Raw genomic sequence first — 21,748 nt, 5'->3', positions numbered from 1 at the left:
GCCCCAGTTCCAAGCCTGGCTTTACTGCGTACTCTCTACGCTCCAGTTTCCTCATCTGTCAGGTGGAAATAACAACATTTCTATGTCAAAAGATTATCTCAGGGTGGAATAATTTCATGGATACATTTAACTCACTCAGAAGAGTGACTGGCCCAAAGCCAGCGTTTAGTCAGTCTTAGCCTTTGTTACATGTTGTGGTCCCCGTACACACCCAACTGTAGGCTCAGTCAACTTTGGACTCATCAGAGAGTAGAAGTCAATGTCCTCCCCTTATAGACAGTCACCTCTATGACCGCATACTCTTTCCTCAGGCAACTGGTCAACACAAGCTAGAAATACGCTTTCCTTTCACAGGCAACCGTGCAGTAGAGGCAAGAACCTTAAACCATGATTTGGAAAAACTAGATCCTCTTCCTGGCTAGTCCGTCTTAATCCCTGGCTGACCTAGGGCAAGTGCCTTCTCCTTCCAGAACGTCAGTAGTCCCATCTGTGCAATGGGAACGAGCTCCTAGGAGACTCAAAAAGACAGAGGGCTTGGCAGCACTTAGCAAACTGGTGGTGCAAACGCGGTTTCCATCTCCCAGTCTGCAAGCCACACCACCCATACTCACTTTCACTTCCGGAAGAAGCACACTCCCCAGACTGGCACACTGGCAGGCCTCCAGTTCAAGGAGCAGGTATATTTTCATTGGCCCCTCCCACTGACTTGATGAATTTATTTTCTCCTCCTCCAGGGACTTTCCTAACTTCCTTCTGTAAGTGAAGGAAGGTGCACATGAGCACACTGTATATATAAATATGCTTGGGAAAGCTTTCCTCTTCTTCTCTCCTTCTCTTTTTTTTTTCTTAAACCAAACTTGGTTTCTGTTGTAGGCGGTGCATTCCCTAGCAGGGTAGGGCGGGGCACAGTGTGCTGTGGAAAGTGGAGGGGGGAGGGCAGGGGGAGGAGTAGGCAGTGATTAATTCACCCACTGTGAGAGCTGGGCTTCTATTTAATGGGGGGTCTCTCTGCTCTCAAGGAGTTAGAGGCAACTCTAGGACCATCAGGGGCATGGCAGAGGATCTAGGGCCGGGCTTTGGGGAAACAGCCAGTGTCGAAATGCTGCCCGAGGACGGAGGCTGCAGGCCCAAGGCCAGAGCTGGGCTAGCATCCAGGAGCAACAGTGCACGCTGCGCTCTGACCTGCTGCCTCGTGTTGCTCCCTATCCTGGCAGGACTCACCGCCTACCTGCTCCTTGGCCAGCTCCGGGCCCAAGGAGAGGCCTGTGTGTTTCAGGTAAGCAAGACTCCGCAGTGACCTGGGGGATCAGCAGACCCCCTGGGGCCACCTGGCCGCTATCGCAGCTCTGGACAGAGCTTCTTGGTCCATCATGGTCCCTGCTTCCATATGCAAAGGAAAGGTAGAATGTGAAAGGTGGAGAACTCCAATTTGGTTTTTATTCTCAGTATTTCTGGGGGATGAATTGTGCCTTTTTAGGTTTATATGGAAACAACCACAAGCCACTTATTTGAGATAATTATAATCATAGTGCACTGATAATTTGGGAACATTCATTTTCTTTAAAAAAAAATGAAAAACTAAAAAAAAACTAAATTACAAAACTAATACACAGTCATTGAAAAAAGGTAGAAAACACAGATAAGGAAAAGAAGATAATTATCATTACCCATAACCGCCTAGAGTGACCATTATTAACATTTGGGGATATATAATTCCATACTTTTTAATCAGGTGGGATCGTTTTGAGCCTCCTATTATGGTTTTGTTTGTTGTTAGTAAACTCACAGCAGCATGATGATACAGATGGTTGTATTGTACTCTTATGTATGTAGATGCTATAATTCAATCAACTCCCCTTTCTTGGGTTTAGAAATATTCTTTTTCGAAGCTCAAGAAAGAATCTCCTACCTGATTATTTATCTCTCTGGTCTTGGTAGGGGTGGGGTGTCAGGGAGCTTAGTCAAAAAAGAATACAGGGTCTAGGGAGAACAATGGTGCAATGGTGGGCAGGTGCTGACAGGTGATGGGGAAAACATAGTTCTAGACTAGGAACTTCAAAAACCTTAAAACCTGAATGTGTCATTCAAGGGATACCCTTTAAAAAAAAACAAAAACAACTCTCCTACATAATCTCTGGTAGGCAATTTAACCTCGGTCCAAAGTATTAAATTCCAGAGGGGAAAACAGGTTTTTCAGTTGGTTTAACTGGAAACCTGTTTTCTAAGCACTGCTGGCAACTTCAAAGCAGAGACCATGAGCAAGCCATGGTTAATGTGTAACTTTCACCACCCATGAGGGTCAGCCAACAGACTGAGATTCAGACAGCAACATCCATGGCCACATGCCATCATTCAGGAAATGTAGAAATACGCAGACAACTGGAAATGCTGTTCATGTTACAGGAGAATGGGAGGGCATGGGGGTTCAGGCTGTGATGCCTAGACCGCCATGGGGCTGGTTCCAACAAAGTCAAACTGCAGCGTGCAGTCAGCATTCTGGACTCAGTCCCTCTTTAGCCAGAAAGAAATGGCTGTTCTTGAATGAGGCATTAAGTGGCTTCCAATAACCTGAGCTCTCCTGCGTTCTGATGAAAAACACTCCCTCTGCCCCAAACGATGTCTGAGATTGCCCATGTTGTGTTGATCTAGAAGTCCATCAGGTGCGATGCCACGGTACAGTGGAGGCCAGTGATGTGCTTAGGAAGAGAGTGTGAAGCACAAGCTGGCGCTGCCCAGGAAGCCCCTCGAGGGAAGGAGCTGCATGCCTGCCCTGTTGCAGGCACTCAAAAGATGCAAAGGCTGGGCTTCCCTGGTGGCGCAGTGGTTGAGAGTCCGCCTGCCGATGCAGGGGACACGGGTTTGTGCCCTGGTCCGGGAAGATCCCACATGCCGCGGAGCGGCTGGGCCCGTGAGCCACGGCCGCTGAGCCTGCGCGTCCGGAGCCTGTGCTCCGCAACGGGAGAGGCCACAACAGTGAGAGGCCCATGTACCGGAAAAAAAAAAAAAGAGATGCAAAGGCCAATACCCCATTCTGTGATGGGGACCTTTGGAGCTGTGGTTTGGCCAAGCTATATAACTTAGAAGACAAAGAAAGGAAAATGGGGCTAAGGCTGGGGCACATGAAACAATGGGAGTACTGAAAAGAAACACATGGCCCATTCAAAGAAGAGACTTAAGTAAGAATGCTTAAAGAGTTCAAAGAAAGGTCAATTTACTGAGTTGCAGACAGATTAATGAGAACCGCAGGGCCGGAAGCATCCTGGGGTTACCAACAGTATGAAGCTGGTCACCACCCCTTGGCCTGAAGAGGCAAACAGAGGGAAAAGTTTTAGAGGAACCCAAGGAGACCTAAAACGTAGGAGAGGGCCTGCCTGGAGGAGCTGAGGGTTGAGTTGAGGAAGGCCATCTGCCAAAGCAGCAGGGAGGGAACAGAAAGCAGCGAGGGAAAACTCTGACCAGTCTGCCCCCAGCCTCTCATCCCCTTGGCCAGACTCAATTGGAAGCCGGGCTCAAAAGAGCCAAGGAGCAAGTGTGCCAGGAGGTCAGTGAGGGCTCAGGGCATAGAGTGGATCCGCAGGGGCTAACAGACAATAACCAGCTCAAAAGAGATGCAAGAAGATGGGATTCAAGTGGGAAAACCAGGTCACCGGGACAGCTTGGGGACATAACAATGAAATGTCAGGACTCTTATTAGTCACCTGAGTTTGACTCCCAGCTCCATAACCTCCAGCTGTGTAAATAAGCACATGGCTTTTTTTTTTTTTTTTTTGGAGTCTGTTTCTCTTTCTACCAAAAAAAGATACTAATATCAGTTCTCTGACAGCACTAATAAGGTATGCTCAGGAGCAGTTTATATGTTGGGAATGTGGGGAGAGCTACAAGTACGCGGTAACAGGACTCGACAGCACCATTTGTCACGCAGAGTTCGTCCAAACTTCTTGTAATTGAAGTGACCATCTGTGTTAGGTAATTGGCTTTCTCCAGGGGAAAAACCAACTTCTAATTTCCTTATGGTAGTTTGGCAAATTGGAGCAAGGTGCCCACCTAAATTAGGCACCTGTCTTCCTACAGAAACTGGGAGGTGGGGGCATTACCTCTCCTGGTGTTCACATTTCAGAGAGATGCTCCCAGGTCACAGGGGCAGGGGGGGAAGAAAAGGCCTATCTGTTCTTCAAAAGGATTTAAATACATTTCAAAGCAAGAAGAAAGTACTTACAAGTTTTCTAACCTAAATGCTCTAGGAAAAAGGAAGGGAAAGAAATCTCATCCCTTATTTTCAACAGGGGGAACTAAGCCTCTTATTTTTCATTTGCACTTGTTCTTATGATCTAGACCCCACAGTTAGTAAGACCTAGATCCAGAACTCAAACTCAGATCTGTCTCCCTCAAAGCCTGGAACATTCCACGAGCCCTGCAAATACAAAGCCCCACTGTGATCTGCCCGAGTGGACTCCCCCAGACTCACCTAGGGGCCAATAACCACCTTCGCCACCACCTACACCCGCTTCCCCCGTGTCCCAGCCTTGCTCCCCCCTCCTCTTCACCTCCCGCACGCAGCCCCACAGTCCTCCTCTTCTGCCCACAGCCTTCATGAGATCCGTGGAATCTGAGATTGTTTATGGAATGAGTTTTCCATTCCCACAGTGGCCAGGCAAAAGGCAATTCAATCCTAACACAAGAAAAATTGAGAGAGGAGGGTCACACAGACCTTCAGATACATTCACAGGCCTGAAGAGCTGGCTCGGCAGCAGCAGAGGATAAGCTGATGATAATAATGACAATAATGACGACATGATATGAGCTCCCACCTCAGACTCGTAGAGAGCTCTCACAAACATGATCCCGCTGGATATTCACACCAACCCAGAGATGCAGTAAGACGGTGAGCAGTGGCATGTGGCAGACGAGGAACTTGGAGAGAGAGCGTCTGCGTGAGCACCCAAGGTCACAGCGGGGAGGGACGGAGTCAAGTCTCAGTTGGCAAATCCGGTTTCTCTCGGCTTCCCTGTTGCCTCCCTTCCACCTCCTCCCCAACCACAGTCAAGCTCTCGATCAACGAAAATACTTTCCATCTGCCCTTTTTGTGGATGAATGAGGGGATCACCCTCATGTGTTGAGGAGGACAGGAAACAGGAGTATTCTGTGAAACAGGAAATTCTGTAAAGATGGGCCTGGTCTTGATTCTCCACACAGGAGCCAAAATTATTCTTTGGAAGCTTTCACTGCATTGTGTCACCTCTGTGGCTTCATCTTCTACCCCTTTCCCTTCTCTCCTGCCTCTGGCCTCTCAGCCACCCCGGCTTCCCTCAGTTCCCTCAGGACTCCAGTGCTCTCCTGTCCCCGGTCCTCAGCGGGGCCGTTCCCTCTGCCAGGGCTGCCCTAAGGGACTTCCTCATTCCATCCTTGTGGCAACCAGAGGAGGCCAGCATCCCTGAGAATCTTTTCTACTCTAATTTAGGAGGGAGTTGAGGCTTGAGAAGAGAAGGCTCAAAAGGACTTGAAAGGAAGAGAGGGAGCAAAGTACAGAAGCTCCCCGAGTTTCAGTCTTCCCATAATACCCACCCTACTGAAGTGCAGTGAGGATTCTAAGGAATCTCTATAAAGCCCCTCACAAGTGCTTGCAATATGGGCACTAGCTGGGTATTTGTCCCTTTCTTTCCCCTAAGTGGAAAAGCTCTTCACAGATTTATAGAAATTAAGAGATGGAAGTGCCCTTAGTCCCAGGGCCAGCAACTATGACCCATGGGCCAAATCTCACTCACTGCATGTTTTATAAATAAAGTTTTATTAAAACACAGCCACACCCACTTGCTTACGTACTGCCTTGGCTGTTTTCACACTAAACAGAGGAGTTAAGTATTTGTGACAGAGGCCATATGACCTGCAAAGTTAATATTTACTATGTGGCCCTTTACAGGAAAAGTTTGCTGACCCTTGATCTAGTCTAATCTCCTCGTTTTACACTTGAAGAAACCAAGGATCAGAGAAGGGAAGGAAAAGTTCAGGGTCACAGAGCAGGTTGGGGGCAGACCTAGAACTAGATACTATTTCTATGTTGCCTGGCCTCGTTCTACCGGAAAACAGGACCAAGTCCTTTCTTGCTGGGTCCCTAGAACAGGCTGTGGAAAAGCAACAGCAACTTGTGAGTAATGTTCCAGGATTTTATTAGCAGCAACAAAAACGGTCACCAGGACTGTTAAAAAATATTTTAAACTGGACTCTTCCTTCAGGGGTTGTGTAAGGAAAGATTCAACATGCAAACTTATTATCCAGTAAGTTGCAGAGCAGAAATCAAAATTAGATTTGAGAAGGTTGGGTTAACTGCCTTTAGGTGAAGTGACCATAAATATAGCATCGATTAAATATATCATGGTCCTTTCATGCAATGGAAAATTAAAATGAAGCATCTCTATGTGTAAGGATGGGGAATTTCTTGAAGATGTATATTAAGTGAAAAAATCAAAGTACATAACAGCATGTAGAATGTGAAACACTTCATTTTCTGAAAAAATAATGCACATTAATATATATGAATGTATTTATAAAGGCATAGACTATCTCAGGAAGATGAACAAGGAGTCTGGTAACTCTGTTAGCATCCAGATGGGGAAACTGGGTGGCTGGGTAACAAGGGAAATGGGGACACATTTTTGAACCTATATCCTTTTGTACAAAATGTATATGTTACCTATACAGAGAAATACATATATATATATTTTTAAAATACATACATATATATATATATATATATATATATAAAATAGAGAGAGAGCGACACAGTAAAATGTTTTAGGATCTTTAGACTCCTGGAGAATGCTAGATAGATTTGCAACGTGGAAAAACCATGGGTCAAAAGTTCAAACCCAGTTTGATTTCTGGCTTAGCCACTTCTTAGCCATGTTACCTAAGCTTCCTGGCCTCAGTTTTTTAATGTACGAAACAGAGATAATTAGAAATAAAACCCTTCAAGTATCTGGCAGGGGGTGGAGGATTAGCAATTGTAACAGTTATGTTCTCGGAACTTCCCTGCTCATGGAAATTATGTCAAAGAGAACGAATTCTGCAGCTGCCCTGGAATCTGCCATCACCAGTCCAGAGAGCAGGTTCTGGCACTGGAGGGCTTTTCTTGGTCTCTGATATTTGTGAGCTATCTTCATGCCTCCTTCTCCACCCTGGTCTTGTACCCTCAACCCACGCTCCAATCCATCCTTTACCGGCTGCACTTGACCATGGCCTGGGCCTTCTTTTGGTCCTTAGTGGCATCCATTGCCTTCAGGACAGGTCCACCGCCCCCGCTCTGGCCCACAGGTCCCCAGAGGCCAGGCCTTTGTCTTCCCCGCCCAAGCCCAGCACAGAATGGGGACTCAGCACTGTGCAATGAAGAGTCAGGGACGCCAAGGGAGGCACTGCTTCCCAGGGCTGCACCACTGTCAGTCTCTGTCCTTCCCTCCAAGTCCTACTTCTAGAATCATCCGCACACATTTTCCTCACCTCTCTTTGGTCCCCTCCAATCTCACTTTCGACCCTTCCCGAAAATCCACGCAAGGCTCCTAGTCCTTGTTCCCTGCACCTCCTTTCTCCTACACATTCCCCTGAGACGCCCTGGTTTCCATCCAGACCAGCAGGACCCCACAGTGAGGCCAGCTCAGGCTTCAGAGGTACACAGATTAGAAGGAAAGCCATGGCCCCACCACATCACAACTGTGGCCTCATAATAATTTATTATATATCAGACTCCATTCTAAGTTTTTTCATATTTAGCGTTTTGAGAAGAGTACATGAGATCATGATATAAAGTTCTTAATGTGAGGTCTGGCGTATAACACGTGTACTACATGTTTACCGTTGGTACTTCATGCATCATCTCAGTTAATCCTTGAAACTGCACAATGAAGAAAGTACTACTGTTATCTCCACTTTAAAGAAGATGAATCTCAGGCTTAGAAAATCGAAACCACATGTCCAAAGTCACACAGAGTGTGACACTGGGATTCAAACCCACGTGTATGCTCCTCCTAACCACTACGCTAGTGTGCCTCTGAGTATAAACCCAGCAAATTATTCACTTGCTGGCGGTGGTCAGGGGGATTTAAAAATGATACCCTAGAAAATGCCTTTCACATAGTAAGTGCTCATAAATGCTAGTTCCCTTCCTCCCCTGGGGACACCTAGCTATCCCTGGCATACAGAGGCACTCACTAAGCATTCCCCGGTTGGAGAGAAGGATGGAGAGATGCACAAGGTACCTGACCTCCCTAAGTCATACTACCTGTCTACAAAATGGGGAGTGTAACACACTTTCTTCATAGCATTTTGCTGAGAATTCTGCAAGGAGAAGTCCGGAAAGCTATTGCCATAAGGTAGATGCTCCACAGACATTACTTCTCTACAGACTCCACATCTGAGCCTTTTATTTCACTCAAGCTATTCCCTCTGTTGGATGAGGACGGTAACGATAAGCCCCTTTGCAAAACACTGAGCACGCAGTGGCTGCCTCTGCTGTAGCCTCAGGGAGCCCGGGCACAGCAGGAGGAGAAGCCCAGCTCACTCCCAAGGTCAGGCCAGGGGCAAAGGGCAGAGAATCCAGAGAAGGTGAGGGTGCGCTGTCGAAATGAAATGAAGGGAGGGCAAGCGAGCAGGGAGTGAATCCCACACCTCCGCTGCAGCTCCTGGCTGGTGATTCCACGATCCATTCATTCCCCCTTTAAAATCAACACGCACATCGCTCAACCCCAGCTTCCTCATCTAACAGACCACAGGCGGCCCAGCAGCCGCAACACCGTGGCTATAAGAGGTCATCTCCCAGCCTGGTGTCCTTAAGGAGGCCCAGGAGCTGACAGCGGCAACAAGCATGGAGTATGAACGGGTGGAGGGATATCCCATTCCCTAAACTCCTGGAGACTGTGGAACGGCAGGAGTCCAGAAGCAAACTGTGGACTGAGGAGGCCCCTCCTGTTGGGAGAAGGGGGAAGCCGTCCAGAGCTCCGAAATGATCTCTGTGCCACTGGTCATAAAGAGACACACAGGTGGCTTCTGTTTACCACTACAGTGGTGGGACCAAGGGGAAGGTATATGGAACCAAAAACACATACCACAAGGATTGATTGAGCACAAACACAGAAGGAAAGTGAATTGGCTATCCACTCTATGCGTCTGGTCTTTCTTTCTAGCCATCACAACAGTCCTGGGAGGAAAGAATCATTGTTTACTCTGTGTGTGTGTGTGTGTGTGTGTGTGGTATGCGGGTCTCTCACTGCTGTGGCCTCTCCCGCCGCGGAGCACAGGCCCCGGACGCGCAGGCCCAGCGGCCACAGCCCATGGGCCCAGCTGCTCCACGGCACGTGGGATCCTCCCGGACCGGGGCACGAACCCGCATCCCCTGCATCGGCAGGCGGACTCCCAACCACTGCGCCACCAGGGAAGCCCCATTGTTTACTTTTATTGATGAGGAAACTTGAGTCTTACTGAGGTTAAGTGACAACTAGGAAATAATAGAGCTGGGATTTCCACATCTGCTGGGCTGCAAACACCACATTCTTTGCTCTGTACCACTCTAAGTGTTGCATGTAAAGACCCGTCCAGTTAAAGACCTAAACGTAAGGCCAGACACTATAAAACGCTTCGATGAAAACACAGGCAAAACACTCTATGACATAAATCACAGCAAGTTCCTTTTTGACCCACCTCCTAGAGTAACGGAAATAAAAAGAAAAATAAACAAATGGGACCTAATGAAACAAAAGCTTTTGCTCAGCAAAGGAAACCATAAGCAAGACGAAAAGACAACCCTCAGAATGGGAGAAAATATTTGCAAACGAAGCAACGGACAAAGGATTAATCCCCAAAATATACAAGCAGCTCATGCAGCTCAATATCAAAAAACAAACAACCCAATCCAAAATGGGCAGAAGACCTAAATAGACATTTCTCCAAAGAAGATACACAGATTGCCAACAAACACATGAAAGGATGCTCAACATCACTAATCATCAGAGAAATGCAAACCAATACCACAATGAGGTATCACCTCACACCAGTCAGAATGGCCATCATCAAAAAATCCACAAACAATAAATGCTGGAGAGGGTGTGGAGAAAAGGGAACCCTCCTGCAGTGTTGGTGGGAATGTAAACTGATACAGCCACTATGGAGAACAGTATGGAGGTTCCTTAAAAAACTAAAAATAGAACTGCCATATGACCCAGCAATCCCACTACTGGGCATATACCCTGAGAAAACCATAATTCGGAAAGAGTCATGTACCACAATGTTCATTGCAGCTCTATTTACAATAGCCAAGACATGGAAGCAACCTAAATGTCCACTGACAGACGAATGGATAAAGAAGATGTGGCACATATATACAATGGAATATTACTCAGCCATAAAAAGGAATGAAATTGGGTTATCTGTAGTGAGGTGGATGGACCTAGAGTCTGTCATACAGAGTGAAGTAAGTCAGGAAGAGAAAAACAAATACCGTATGCTAATACATATATATGAAATATATAAAAAAAAAGTTTATGAAGAACCTAGGGTCAGGACAGGAATAAAGACGCAGATGTAGAGAATGGACTTGAGGACATGGGGGCGGGGAGGGAAGCTGGGATGAAGTGAGAGAGTAGCATTGACATAAATACACTACCAAATGTAAAATAGATAGCTAGTGGGAAGCAACTGCATCTCACAGGGAGATCAGCTCGGTGCTTTGTGACCACCTAGAGGGGTGGGATAGGGAGGGTGAGAGGGAGGCTCAAGAGGGAGGGGATATGGGGATATATGTATACATATAGCTGATGCACTTCGTCGTACAGCAGAAACTAACACAACATTGTAAAGCAATTATACTCCAATAAAGATCTGGGGGAAAAAAACAACACCACCGTCCAGTGCACCGTAGAGGTGGATGAAATGAAACAACCTTGGAATCAAACACGTCCAGGTTGGATTTATCCTTGTGCAAGTACAAACAGGAAATTGCAAGAGGAAAAGGCAAATGTCTGTGTATTTCTCCTAGAAGTGCTGGGAGGATGTTATGGATCATAAAACATTTATGCCTTTGCAATTGTGGCATTTATGACGGCAAGAAATAGCTATCTCTTCCTGTTTATGAATATACTAGAGAGAGAGTACAGAATATGGGAGAAAGGCTAAATGGGTCATTAGTTAAAATACGCTCAGGGGATTTTTCTGGGGAAATGCCAATAAGAGAATCTCAAAGACCACATCGCTTCAGGCTCATCCATTATGTAGTCAGCTAATGTTTATGGGGCTCCTGATACGTGCCAGTCTGTACTTGGTCTAAAGGTTCAGCTCCCAGGCCTTTCACGTGCTCTTTGCCTTTGGCTTACAAAGACTATAGTCAGATGATAGCCTCCTCTGGGAGCAGCTGGGGTACTTACCAGCTGAGAAGCCCGCACAAACACCAGAAGGACCTGGCACCGGGAAACCCTCAGCTAGACAGTGGTCTCCTCCTTCCCTCCATCCCTCTTTGTTCCCTGTTGGAAGTATTAGAGAATTCCGAAAACGCTTAAAGTAATAGGTCATGGTTAGTTTGAGTTGGGGTTTACCAATCTATAGGCAGCCACCCCCCCCCAAAAAAAAGCAAGAAGAAAAAAGGAAATAAAATCAAGTGAGACTGAAAATTCCCTGACCTATAAAACTAAGGGGTGAAAAGCACCAGCTTACTTTGCTCGGGCTAATAAATACCAGGGTGGCAGGCAACCCATGCTCCCACTAAAATGTATGCCCGTCGGCAGACACATTTGCCTTTTCTGGCTCTGATCCTGGCCAACTGTCACAACTCTCAACAAACATTTCTAGAGCCGTGGCTACGCTCCAAGCGGAGCCTGATGAAAAACTTTGGAGGCCCCAGTACTAAAAGATTATGGCTACCCACCTCTACATAATCACGTTTTTAAATTTAAACAAAAACTCAAAACTCTGCATGTATTCTAAAATTAAAGGGTCTCTTTCCTAGTTTTCTTAATTGTAAAACTCTGGCTACAGTCACTGAAGCTGAATTTTACTCCATCTTCTGCTCTGTTTTCTGCCTGTCTTACTGGTGCCTGAGCATCAGTGTATTTTGCCAAATGGATAATCCAGTGGGAGTGCCAGGCACCGTCTGAGGTGCTACAAATATAGTGGTGAGCAAGACAGGCAGAATTCTACAGGCAGCTGGAATTCTGCTAGAGAGAGAAAATCAATAGCATACAAATAAGTCATATCACTTGAGGGAGTAATGAATGCTCCGAAGGGGAAATAAAATTGGACCCTGGTTCTCAGCCAGTGATTTGAGAAGGTAGTTAAGGGGAAATAAATCACGTTCTTCAGGGGTGTTCTTGGACTCCATGTCTATTCAGATTTGGAAGCTAATGTTGCAGTGACCAGCATCTCTCGGGAGCCATCATCTCCTTGGTATCCCAGAATAATCAGAAGTGATGGACATGAGTCAGAGTTGGAAGACAGTAAGCCATTTATTGACTTTTTTTATAAGCAACCATCTTAAGAGCAGGCATTGAGCCAGCTCACATGCATAAACCTTTCCTCAAAGACCTACTAGCTCATCCTCTCAAATCTCCTCTTCATTCATTCCTGCTTATCACAATAATCTTCCTCCCATGATAAACAGAGGGATTATTAAGAGAAACAGCAATGGAAGCCTTTAGATGTTGTTCTTGGAAACAGGGTCCCAGCTGATGTTCTTCGTGGAGACTCTTGGAATGCTGTGTTCTTCAAACCTGCCAACGGGCACTATCTTAGCCTCCAGATGGTTAGTAGTATTCCAGGTGGGCCACTTAAAACCCACACACATCCATCCATATATGAAAATAAAATGTGTCCAAGTTACAGAAATCCAGCAGAGCAAATAAGGAAATGTGTTCACTCTCAAATTCTTGCTAATGACAATGGGACTCTGAGCCAGAAGAAATGCTCCAGACTCTTAGCTGAGGGTCTGCTTAGACAAAAATAAGTAGGATGTTCAAGAAGGTTTCTCAGCAGAGAACTAAATGAAGTAGAAGGTGGCCAACCAAGGCAGCCATTTCCTACACAAGGGGATGCAACCAGGCTCTTCCAAATTCTTTTTGAGAGTTCACCTTCAGTTTTCTGCCTTGCCGAAGGATCGAGTCCTTTGTCAGCTCTGTCAATAGCAAGTAAGGAAACAGTCTACAGAATAAGGCCATTTCTAGGCTGCTTCTCCACCTCCCAAGCTCATCAACGTTATTGATGCTGGATAAGTAGTCATGTCGACTGGGTTTAGGTTTTCAAAGACTATGGTACTCATGACCCTATGCTAAAAGCGTATAATATATTCACTTGGCAGCAGAAATACTTGCAGTTTCCCAACTGCTCCTGTGCTCTGTTGGGCCTCCTTACTCTTGCACAAGCTTTTAGCCTTGTCTGAAATGGTCATTATCTTTATTACCTGGTTAATACTTGTGAGTATTATATACCTGCGAGTATATATAAGACGCAGTTCAGGTGTAATCCCCCCTGATTCTCCCACTTCCGGGCCAGGTTCCTGTTTTCTGGTCTCTGTGTTTCCCCCACTGTCAGAGTGCAGGGAACCACTAGTACTTATCCATCCACCTCAGCGGATGAGGGGCTTGCCTGGAAGTAATAAGGAGCAATGGCTGAGGGCTTGGGATTCTGGAGTCGGTTGACCTGGGTTAAAATCCTGCTCCTCCGCTTTCCAGGTATAAGACACTGGGCAAGTTTCTTAATGTCCTAAAGCCTAATTTCCAGTATGAGGATATAAATAGCATCCATCGTGGAGAGTCACTGCCAGGCTGAAGGACATAATGCACGTGAAGGGCTTAGCACGGCCCAGTGCCACTACTCAGTGAATAAACGGTAGCTACATTTACTGCCTTTTTCATGTCCCTTGAATCACTCACCGTGGTTGCCTCTCATGGCTGGAGTACAGAGAACTTGGAGAAGGATAAATAGAAGGTACCAAGACTGGGATGGCAGTTGGCACTTTGAATGCCAACGTAAGTATTTGGGACTGTGTTAAAGGTTATGGGGAGCCATTGAAGGTTTATGAACAGAGACGTGTCTCAAAGTGATGCTTTAGAAAAAGCCCTCTGAAGGCAGGCTAAGAGATGGGTTCAAGAAAAGGAGGAACCAGGTGGAGGAAGCTCTGTTAGGAGCCTATGGGAAGAATCCCGGAGAGCAGTGTGCTGAGGCCTGGGGTAGAGGCATGAATGAGAAAAACTCCAAAATAGAAATGACAGCTTGGGTTTGCGGAAGAAGAAAGAAAGAAATTTCAGGCTTGGTAACTGAGGAGAGGCAGTAGTGTTGCCATCAACAGAATTAGGAAGTGGAAAAAAGAGCACTGGAAAGGGGAGAGAGTCAGTTAGGCATTCAAAGACAAGATCTCTGCCTTCAAGAGGGCTTCCAATAGAGGTTAGGTAACATGTCTTGGAGTAAAAAGACCCTGGTGGTCTGGGCTCTAATAAGATCACTGTTATCACAGGACTGCTCACAGACCTAGACTCACCAACGACATAGCTGCATCCACACAACCACACATGCATGTAGAGAATCCACGCACACAACACCAGACCATAGACACACGTAGACACACAGATGCAAAAACACACTGACTCATACTCGCTTCCACTGATGAAGCTGTCTTCTCTCAAACTCACATGGACATACAATTTCTCATTCACAAGTACACGCACACAAACACACATGAATTTTAAGATGTAAAATGACAAGTGTTCATGGTGACATGAGGATCAGTGGTCTCGGGGACCGTGTAGTTATGAGGGTCAAATCAGAAGACTCTGGGTTGAGTCAAAATTGTATCAGAGAAGAGAACATTGGAAAATGTAAGAGAGTGATGTCATTCCTAAACTAAGAGCTTGGTTTTGCTCCTGAGTTTATATGCAGGTCTTGTGAATGGTGGTTCTTCATTTTCCATGCATTCTTTGCATTGACTCATACATTTTCTTCATCTCAAATCTGGGAGTTATCTATCGCTGGGGTTGTTATTATCCCCATTTTTCAAATGATGACACCAAAACTCAGAGCGGCAGTGTCTTGCTCAAGATTATATTGTTAATAAATGGTGGAACCAGGATTCAAATTCAGGTCTGTCTACCCCCAAGGCAGTTACTCTTTAACTACCATGTGGTATCTGAAATGGCTCACAAACTAGGGTTGCAAGAATAAAAAAGTCTTCATATATTGCATGGAAACAAGGCAGAATTGTGGAGGTTGATGAGAAAGAGAGCATAGTCATTATTTCTTTTTTGGTATCACTTTTTGCAACAGTTCCAATTTTTAAATTGTGCTGAAGAAAAGAAAATAAAGCAAGTGAGGCTATTTGTTCAAATAAAAGAAGAAATGATAAGATGACAGAGTGCCCTAGAATGGAACAGGAAAAGCTCTCAGGACAAAACTTTAAAGTTGAGCTTCAGAGACAAGCATAGGAGAGAGAAAGGTCATTGGGGTGCTGGAAGATGAAAGAAGAGAGCATGGGTGCAAGATTCCCATCAACCCAATATTCTCATTCCCATTTCCCTTATCTCTGAGTACTGAGGCTGGGTAGCAGCAGCATCTTAAACACGCCCATAACATGGGCAGCTGCATGGGTATGGGGTCAAAAGGACCACAAGATAATATGAACCATATCTTTCTTTCCCAATAGACTCCAAAAGGACAGGAGCTTGGACCTTCACATCAGCGATCTTGTAAGTGTGTTCATATTTTATGCCTTTTCTTGTGGGGAACAAGCACATTTCTCATAGTCTCATACATGGGAAGTTAAGATGCAGACCCAGAGGAAAAGAGAGGCTCCTCCACAGTCACTAAGAAGGCAAAATGGTGCCATGGCCAAGTGCATGGCCTGTGGAGCTGACAGCCTTTAGGCAAATAATTTCACCTTTCTCTGTGTCAGTTTACTCACCAATAAAAGTGGTTATAATAGTACTTACCTCCCAGGGTTAGTGTGGATTAAATTAATTAATTCCTTTAAAGATATTAGAACAATACCTAGCACATCAAAAGTATGCAATAATTTTTCCTTTTATCATCAATAACATCATCTTTATCACTGTAGTTAGAACACGCTTGTCCAGTATAATCATCTCTGAGAACCAAAAGGAAATGCTGAGGCCTTCTGGAGAACTGATAGGGAAACAGAGGTCCAGAGAGGGAAAGGGATTTGCCAAGGTCATATAGCTACAGAGTAGTCCCCACCTAGTTCTGTTAGGACATCCAGATGGCTCAGTGGATATGGTTAAAGGGACTATGAAGAAGGCAAAAGGCCAACCAGCTCCCACAGAGCCAACAGAAGCAAAGGAGAGGCGAGGTGAGCTTTGCTGAACACCAAGCATGTGCCAGGAATCGTTCTGAGCACCCATCATCCATGGGAGGAATTGATGTACCCGTGTTAGATACGAGAAAGCAGAGTCTCAGACAGGATGGATAATTTGTCCAAAGTCATGGGGCCAAGGTTCATTTGTGTTCAAGATTATTTCTCCTGAGGCTGCCTTGTCCCTGCCCACCCCCAAAAAAGACCTGGACCAAACTGCAGGAGAGGAATGTTTCTCTCCAGCCGCAGGCACCACGCAGCTCACCAAAGGCTGTCTTCACTCCAATCACCCTCCGACTCATAGAAAGCATTTTTCTCCTTTCCTTACAGACGCACCTCCTGGAGCCGGTGGGGATAAGCCAAGGGCACACCTGACAGGTAATTCTTCTGGGTGTGTTTTCCAGGAGACTATGGGCCCTGGGCTTGAGGTTTCTTTCAGTGTTTGCCAAAACTCATTCTTGTAGCTTTAAACTGGAAACCACACCCTTTGGTAACAGACTCCTCCTCTCAGTCAGGGTCTTCAGATGTCTTCCTCCCTCAAAGTGTCCAAAGCCCCATGTTTCTTGGGCATTTTCTTCCAGACTCTATCAGCTCTCTTCCATATCTACTGTTTCTCTTTCATTCTCACACTCAATCATTCAGAAATGGCTTTCCTCAGATTCAGAGATTCATGTAATTTTGAATCTAGTCAAAGATGAAAGCTCCCCTAAGCCAATTTATTGAGTCCATTGAAGAAGTTATTGGACACTTACATTCAGGTAGGTATTTCTAAAGAATTTTCATTGATGTAAAGAGATTAAGAGCAGTCTCTTAACATCACCGGTTGGCCAAATTCCCAAGTCTAGTGTCAAAATTCCTGACACCTCACATCTGGAGTCACATATACCTCTATGACTCCAGAGAAAAGAGCAAGACAGTGCAGAAATACGTGTTAAAAATCCATTGATACTACATATAAAATAGATAACTAATGAGAACCTACTGTATAGCTCAGGGAACTCTACTCAGTGCTCTGTGGTGACCTAAATGGGAAGGAATCCAACAAAGAGGGGATATATGTATACGTATAGCTGATTCACTTTGCTGTACAGTAGAAACTAACACAATATTGTAAAGCAACCATACTCCAACACAAATTTTAAAATAAATAAATAAACTTTGCTGAATCCATTGGAAAACTAGAAAGTTAAAAAATAAGCATATTCTTCTGATCTGTAAGAAAACCTGCAACCCACAAGGGGATATCCTTGTGGCCCACAACACCTGTCTTAACGTTTGACCAAGAGGGAACTGCAGTGAGTCCTGAGTGAGGATTAGGACCAGGGAGATGCCAGTCACCATCACTTACCACTTGCCTCTAAGAATGGGGGTTATTGAACAGGCTGGGCAGGAAAATCCTAGAAACTGAGTATGGAGATGCCAACCCTTTTCCTATTGAATGGGGGGAGTGGAAATGAGGAAAGGAATCTAGGTTCTACTGAGCTTTTAATATGTACCAAGCACTGTGGTAGGCAGTTTACATCCAGGATCTCTTTTAATCTGCGTATCAGCAAAACAGGATGGGGAAACTAAGGCTCAGACAACTAAATTCACTTATCCCAAGTCACAGGACTAGGAGGGTTGAGATCTGAGACTGACTCCAACTGTTTCCATTACAAATACTTCCTACCCAATCTCCTACTTGCTGCTGTGTTGGCCTAATTGCATACCAAGTTAATAGAACTTGCTTTGTCTAGAAAATACATGATTTTTGCTTTTAATCATCTGAGATGAATTTGGTAAATCTATTGCATCACCCACAAAGAAGGAGTAGAGACTATAAGAGGTGACTAATAAAAATGCCCTTTACAGATTTTGCAAAGAAGCAACAGAGCTCTCCAGGGGCCACTTAGTGCAGGGGCCAGGGGAGACACACACATTCTGAACATGTGTCATAATTGCAAAAGAAGCCATAGTCTAGTCAGCAATGGGAAAGACACTTTAGAAAAATCCAGGAACCAGGTTTTTGGTCAATTACCAGGTGAGAAGTTTGCTGAACACTTACTTAAATATGACCTATCCCAAAACTATGGCCAGCGGTACATAATGGTAATTGCTATGGATTTCAAAAGCGGTTGTAGGAAATTAAAATGTGTTTTCATTTATTCTGAAAAGTATTAGTTTTACTGCAGGTTATCTTATTTGAAATCAATGGTTTGAATCAATGGTGTGATTCTATTTATTTTTTTCTGCTATAGATATAACCTCATAAAAAGCATTCATTCATATGTTCTATGTAACATATACTTGTAAATAATGCAAACAAAAACATATAAAAATACATAAAATGAAACAGGCTTATTTTTTAATCTGTCAAAATGAAAGACGTTAGTTTATTTGAGGAAAGAAAATAAATATGTATTGAGTAAGACTGTATCCAGCCATCATGATAAATATGTCCATGTCTCTTTCACTCATTTGATCTTCAGAACAACACTATAAGGGAGCTTTGTCTCCAGTTCACAGACAGGAAAATGAGACTCAGAGAGAAGAACCTACATGATACAGAGTCGGAAGCCCGGAGCCCCAGTCCCTTTCACTCCACAACTCAATTATATTTTGTCTTACATTTTGGCCCTGTTGATGTGGAAGAAGCATTTACAAAATCTTCTGGATCTCTGGTGTTCTGCATGCTAATTTTTTATTAATTACTGCCTGTGTTTCATGTGGCTTTGGACCATGCATTGGAAGGGAGTAACAAGGAACATGACTCTCTCTCTCTGCAATGCCCTCTTTCTGTAGCAGAGCATTACTGAAACCAGAAGCCTAACAAAAGTAAATGTAGTTTAGAGGATATTCCTAATTCCACATTTAAAAAAAAAAATTAACCATCTCTTAATCCTTTCCACAGGTATTATTATCTCCTTTTCCTTTCCTTTTTTTTTTCTTATTTGTTTGTTTTTTAAGGAAAGGTACATCAAAAAAGCAAATCTTCACTTAGTAAAGAAATACTTTAAGCAAAAGGATTATCACAAGGTGGGGAAGTAGGGGAGGTGAGGGACTACTGCAGTCAGGAGAACCTCTGACCATAAAGTCTGCAAGTGTCTCAAGAGTTAGGCTAAAAGGGTTTTTCTTTTATAGAGAGGACGACACAAAGCTGAAATGAACCAGGTGTGAGGAAGTGGGATGAAAGGTTGGCTTGATAGGCTCAGAGAATGTTTTACCCCGAGGCCAGCCTATTTTCAGGAGGCTGGTTCAGGTTGAGGTTCAGGTTGAGGGTCAGGTTGAGGGTGGGCCGAAGTTCAGGGGCCTGGAGGAAGGAGAGAAACTTAACTGAAGTTTGGTTAAAAAACATTTTGTTCTGATGAATCAGTGAGGACAAAACAGTCCAGCTAATCACTTATGAAGCAAAGAATGGGAATTGGGAGGGTCTGGTGTCTGGCCTAGGCACAGGTAAACAAGGGAGGTCATCCATCAGTTTTATCTAAGTCACTGGGGAAGAGGAGTTCTTTGTTGTAAGCTGTTTTCCAAAACACAGAGGAGTAAGGAGATTTTTTAACCTTAACTCTTTTCCACGGATCACAGGGCTCAGGAAAAAATTCAAATTTTTCGAATAAGAAAACTCAGGCTCAGAGAGGCAAAGCAATTTGCTTGAGGTCACCTACCTAAGATGCTACTCTCCGAACAGATGTGTATGTCCACTCACATATCCTCTACTCATTCCTCCTCAAGGAACTTGTTAGCTGTTGGTTTTATCCAATCTCTTTACTCTTTGAAAATGATTTAAGACTCTTTTTAGCAAATTCCACAGGTTCTGACACAAGCAAATGAAACCTCCCTCTTGTCTTTGCAGTTGTGAGACAAACTCCCACGCAGTCCTTGAAAAATCAGTTCCCAGCTCTGCATTGGGAACATGAACTTGGCTTGGCCTTCACCAAGAACCGGATGAACTACACCAACAAATTTCTGGTGATCCCAGAGTCGGGAGACTACTTTGTTTACTCCCAGGTCACATTCCGAGGGACCACATCCGAGTGTGGTGAAATCAGCCAAGGGAGCCGACTAAGCAAGCCAGACTCAATCATCGTGGTCATCACCAAGGTAACGGACAGCTACCCTGAGCCAACCCAGCTCCTAATGGGGACCAAGTCAGTGTGTGAAATAGGCAGCAACTGGTTCCAACCTATCTACCTAGGGGCCATGTTCTTCCTGAATGAAGGGGACAAGCTGATGGTGAACGTCAGTGACATCTCTTTGGTGGATTACACAAAAGAAGATAAAACCTTCTTCGGAGCCTTCTTGCTATAGTGGCAAGGCAGATGTCACTGTGTAAAGGTCCTCTGCCTCTTAGCTCCTAATTTTCCTCATTCATATGTAATTATAACTAGAAGGTTTTTTTGGAACATCCATAGAGACAGTGGTTAAGCCATGAAATTTAGGGGCCCAAAGTTCACACTTTATGTGCCTTACTGATGAGAATACTAACTGGAAAAAGGCATAAGAGAACAGACCTATTATCATGGTTTCTTGGAAGAGTGGTGAGTTTCTAAACATTAAAACACTGATCACCAGATGAATGGAACATTTCCACGCCTTCCTACTACACATTTGTCACCAGAGGGCCCAGATACTGTTCAATTTTATTATGAAGCATTTGCTTCGGTTCAGGAACCTTGAAAACAAAACCTAATGCCCTAGAAAACAGTGTAAACCCTTGAGAGGCAAAATCCTACGTCAGTTCCTCTAAACACATACTTTAATGCCTTGCCTACAAAAATGAAGAGAGCTGATATTTCTCATAAATGTTCTCAAAAAAAGAAACTGATTTTCACGCCATCTATGGCAAGTGAAAAAAACTACCTTTCTCTTTACTATGTACACATGCATCAAAACAAGCAAGTGTGAGTTCCCACATGTGTATGTCGAAATACACACAACAATAGCATCTATTCAGAACAGTGTTCTTGAGCGCCTTTTATGTGTGTGCTACCTTAACCCAAAAGACACTATGAAGACTTGAGACAGACTCTACCCAAATGTATATGAATACCACTAGATGGCTTCTGGTCAAATATCGCTCTACATATTCCAAGGACTAATTCTAAGTTCTAACAAATCAGACACTGTTACAGAAGATTTCTGAAGCTCTCCTGACTATGTAATATAACCAGCTGGTTAGGTCACTCAAAAAACTTGAAGACAGAGTTCTAGCTAACAGACCAATTATGTAACAAACTTGACTGATGCCAAGAGACAATGGACTTATTCCCTGGGGGGGGGGGGGGGGAAAATCAGTCCCCAAATCTGTAGATATTAACTGAGATCTGCTCTGAGGTTTGATTCACAACTTTATATGCAGAGCGTTATATGGGTATTTTTCTCTTAAAATATTCAAAGGGATTTAAATGTGGAATTGGCTAATCAGCCCAGCCAAGGCATCTT

General features: G+C 44.5%; 1 protein-coding gene across 1 annotated transcript; it reads left to right on the top strand.

The window, feature by feature from the left end:
• Positions 1-832: 832 nt before the first annotated feature.
• On the top strand, positions 833-21,076 carry TNFSF15 (TNF superfamily member 15). The gene is made up of 4 exons (XM_029203638.1): positions 833-1,276; positions 15,662-15,704; positions 16,658-16,705; positions 20,160-21,076. Exons 1-4 carry the CDS (start codon positions 1,052-1,054, stop codon positions 20,612-20,614), a joined length of 771 nt encoding a protein of 256 aa, XP_029059471.1. The 5' UTR covers positions 833-1,051; the 3' UTR covers positions 20,615-21,076.
• The last annotated feature ends 672 nt before the right edge of the window (positions 21,077-21,748 follow it).

Source organism: Monodon monoceros, unplaced genomic scaffold, assembly GCF_005190385.1.
Source record: "Monodon monoceros isolate NGI ecotype Baffin Bay Population unplaced genomic scaffold, NGI_Narwhal_1 Super_Scaffold_5, whole genome shotgun sequence".
Classification (NCBI taxonomy): Eukaryota; Metazoa; Chordata; class Mammalia; order Artiodactyla; family Monodontidae; genus Monodon; species Monodon monoceros.
This window is presented reverse-complemented; position numbering and strand designations above follow the sequence as displayed.

Coding starts and splice junctions, on each gene's coding strand:
- TNFSF15 (XM_029203638.1), top strand. CDS start 1,052: ATGGCAGAGGATCTAGGGCCGGGCTTTGGGGAAACAGCCAGTGTCGAA. Junction 1,277..15,661: donor GAGAGGCCTGTGTGTTTCAG/GTAAGCAAGACT, acceptor CTTTCCCAATAG/ACTCCAAAAGGACAGGAGCT. Junction 16,706..20,159: donor GCCAAGGGCACACCTGACAG/GTAATTCTTCTG, acceptor TTGTCTTTGCAG/TTGTGAGACAAACTCCCACG.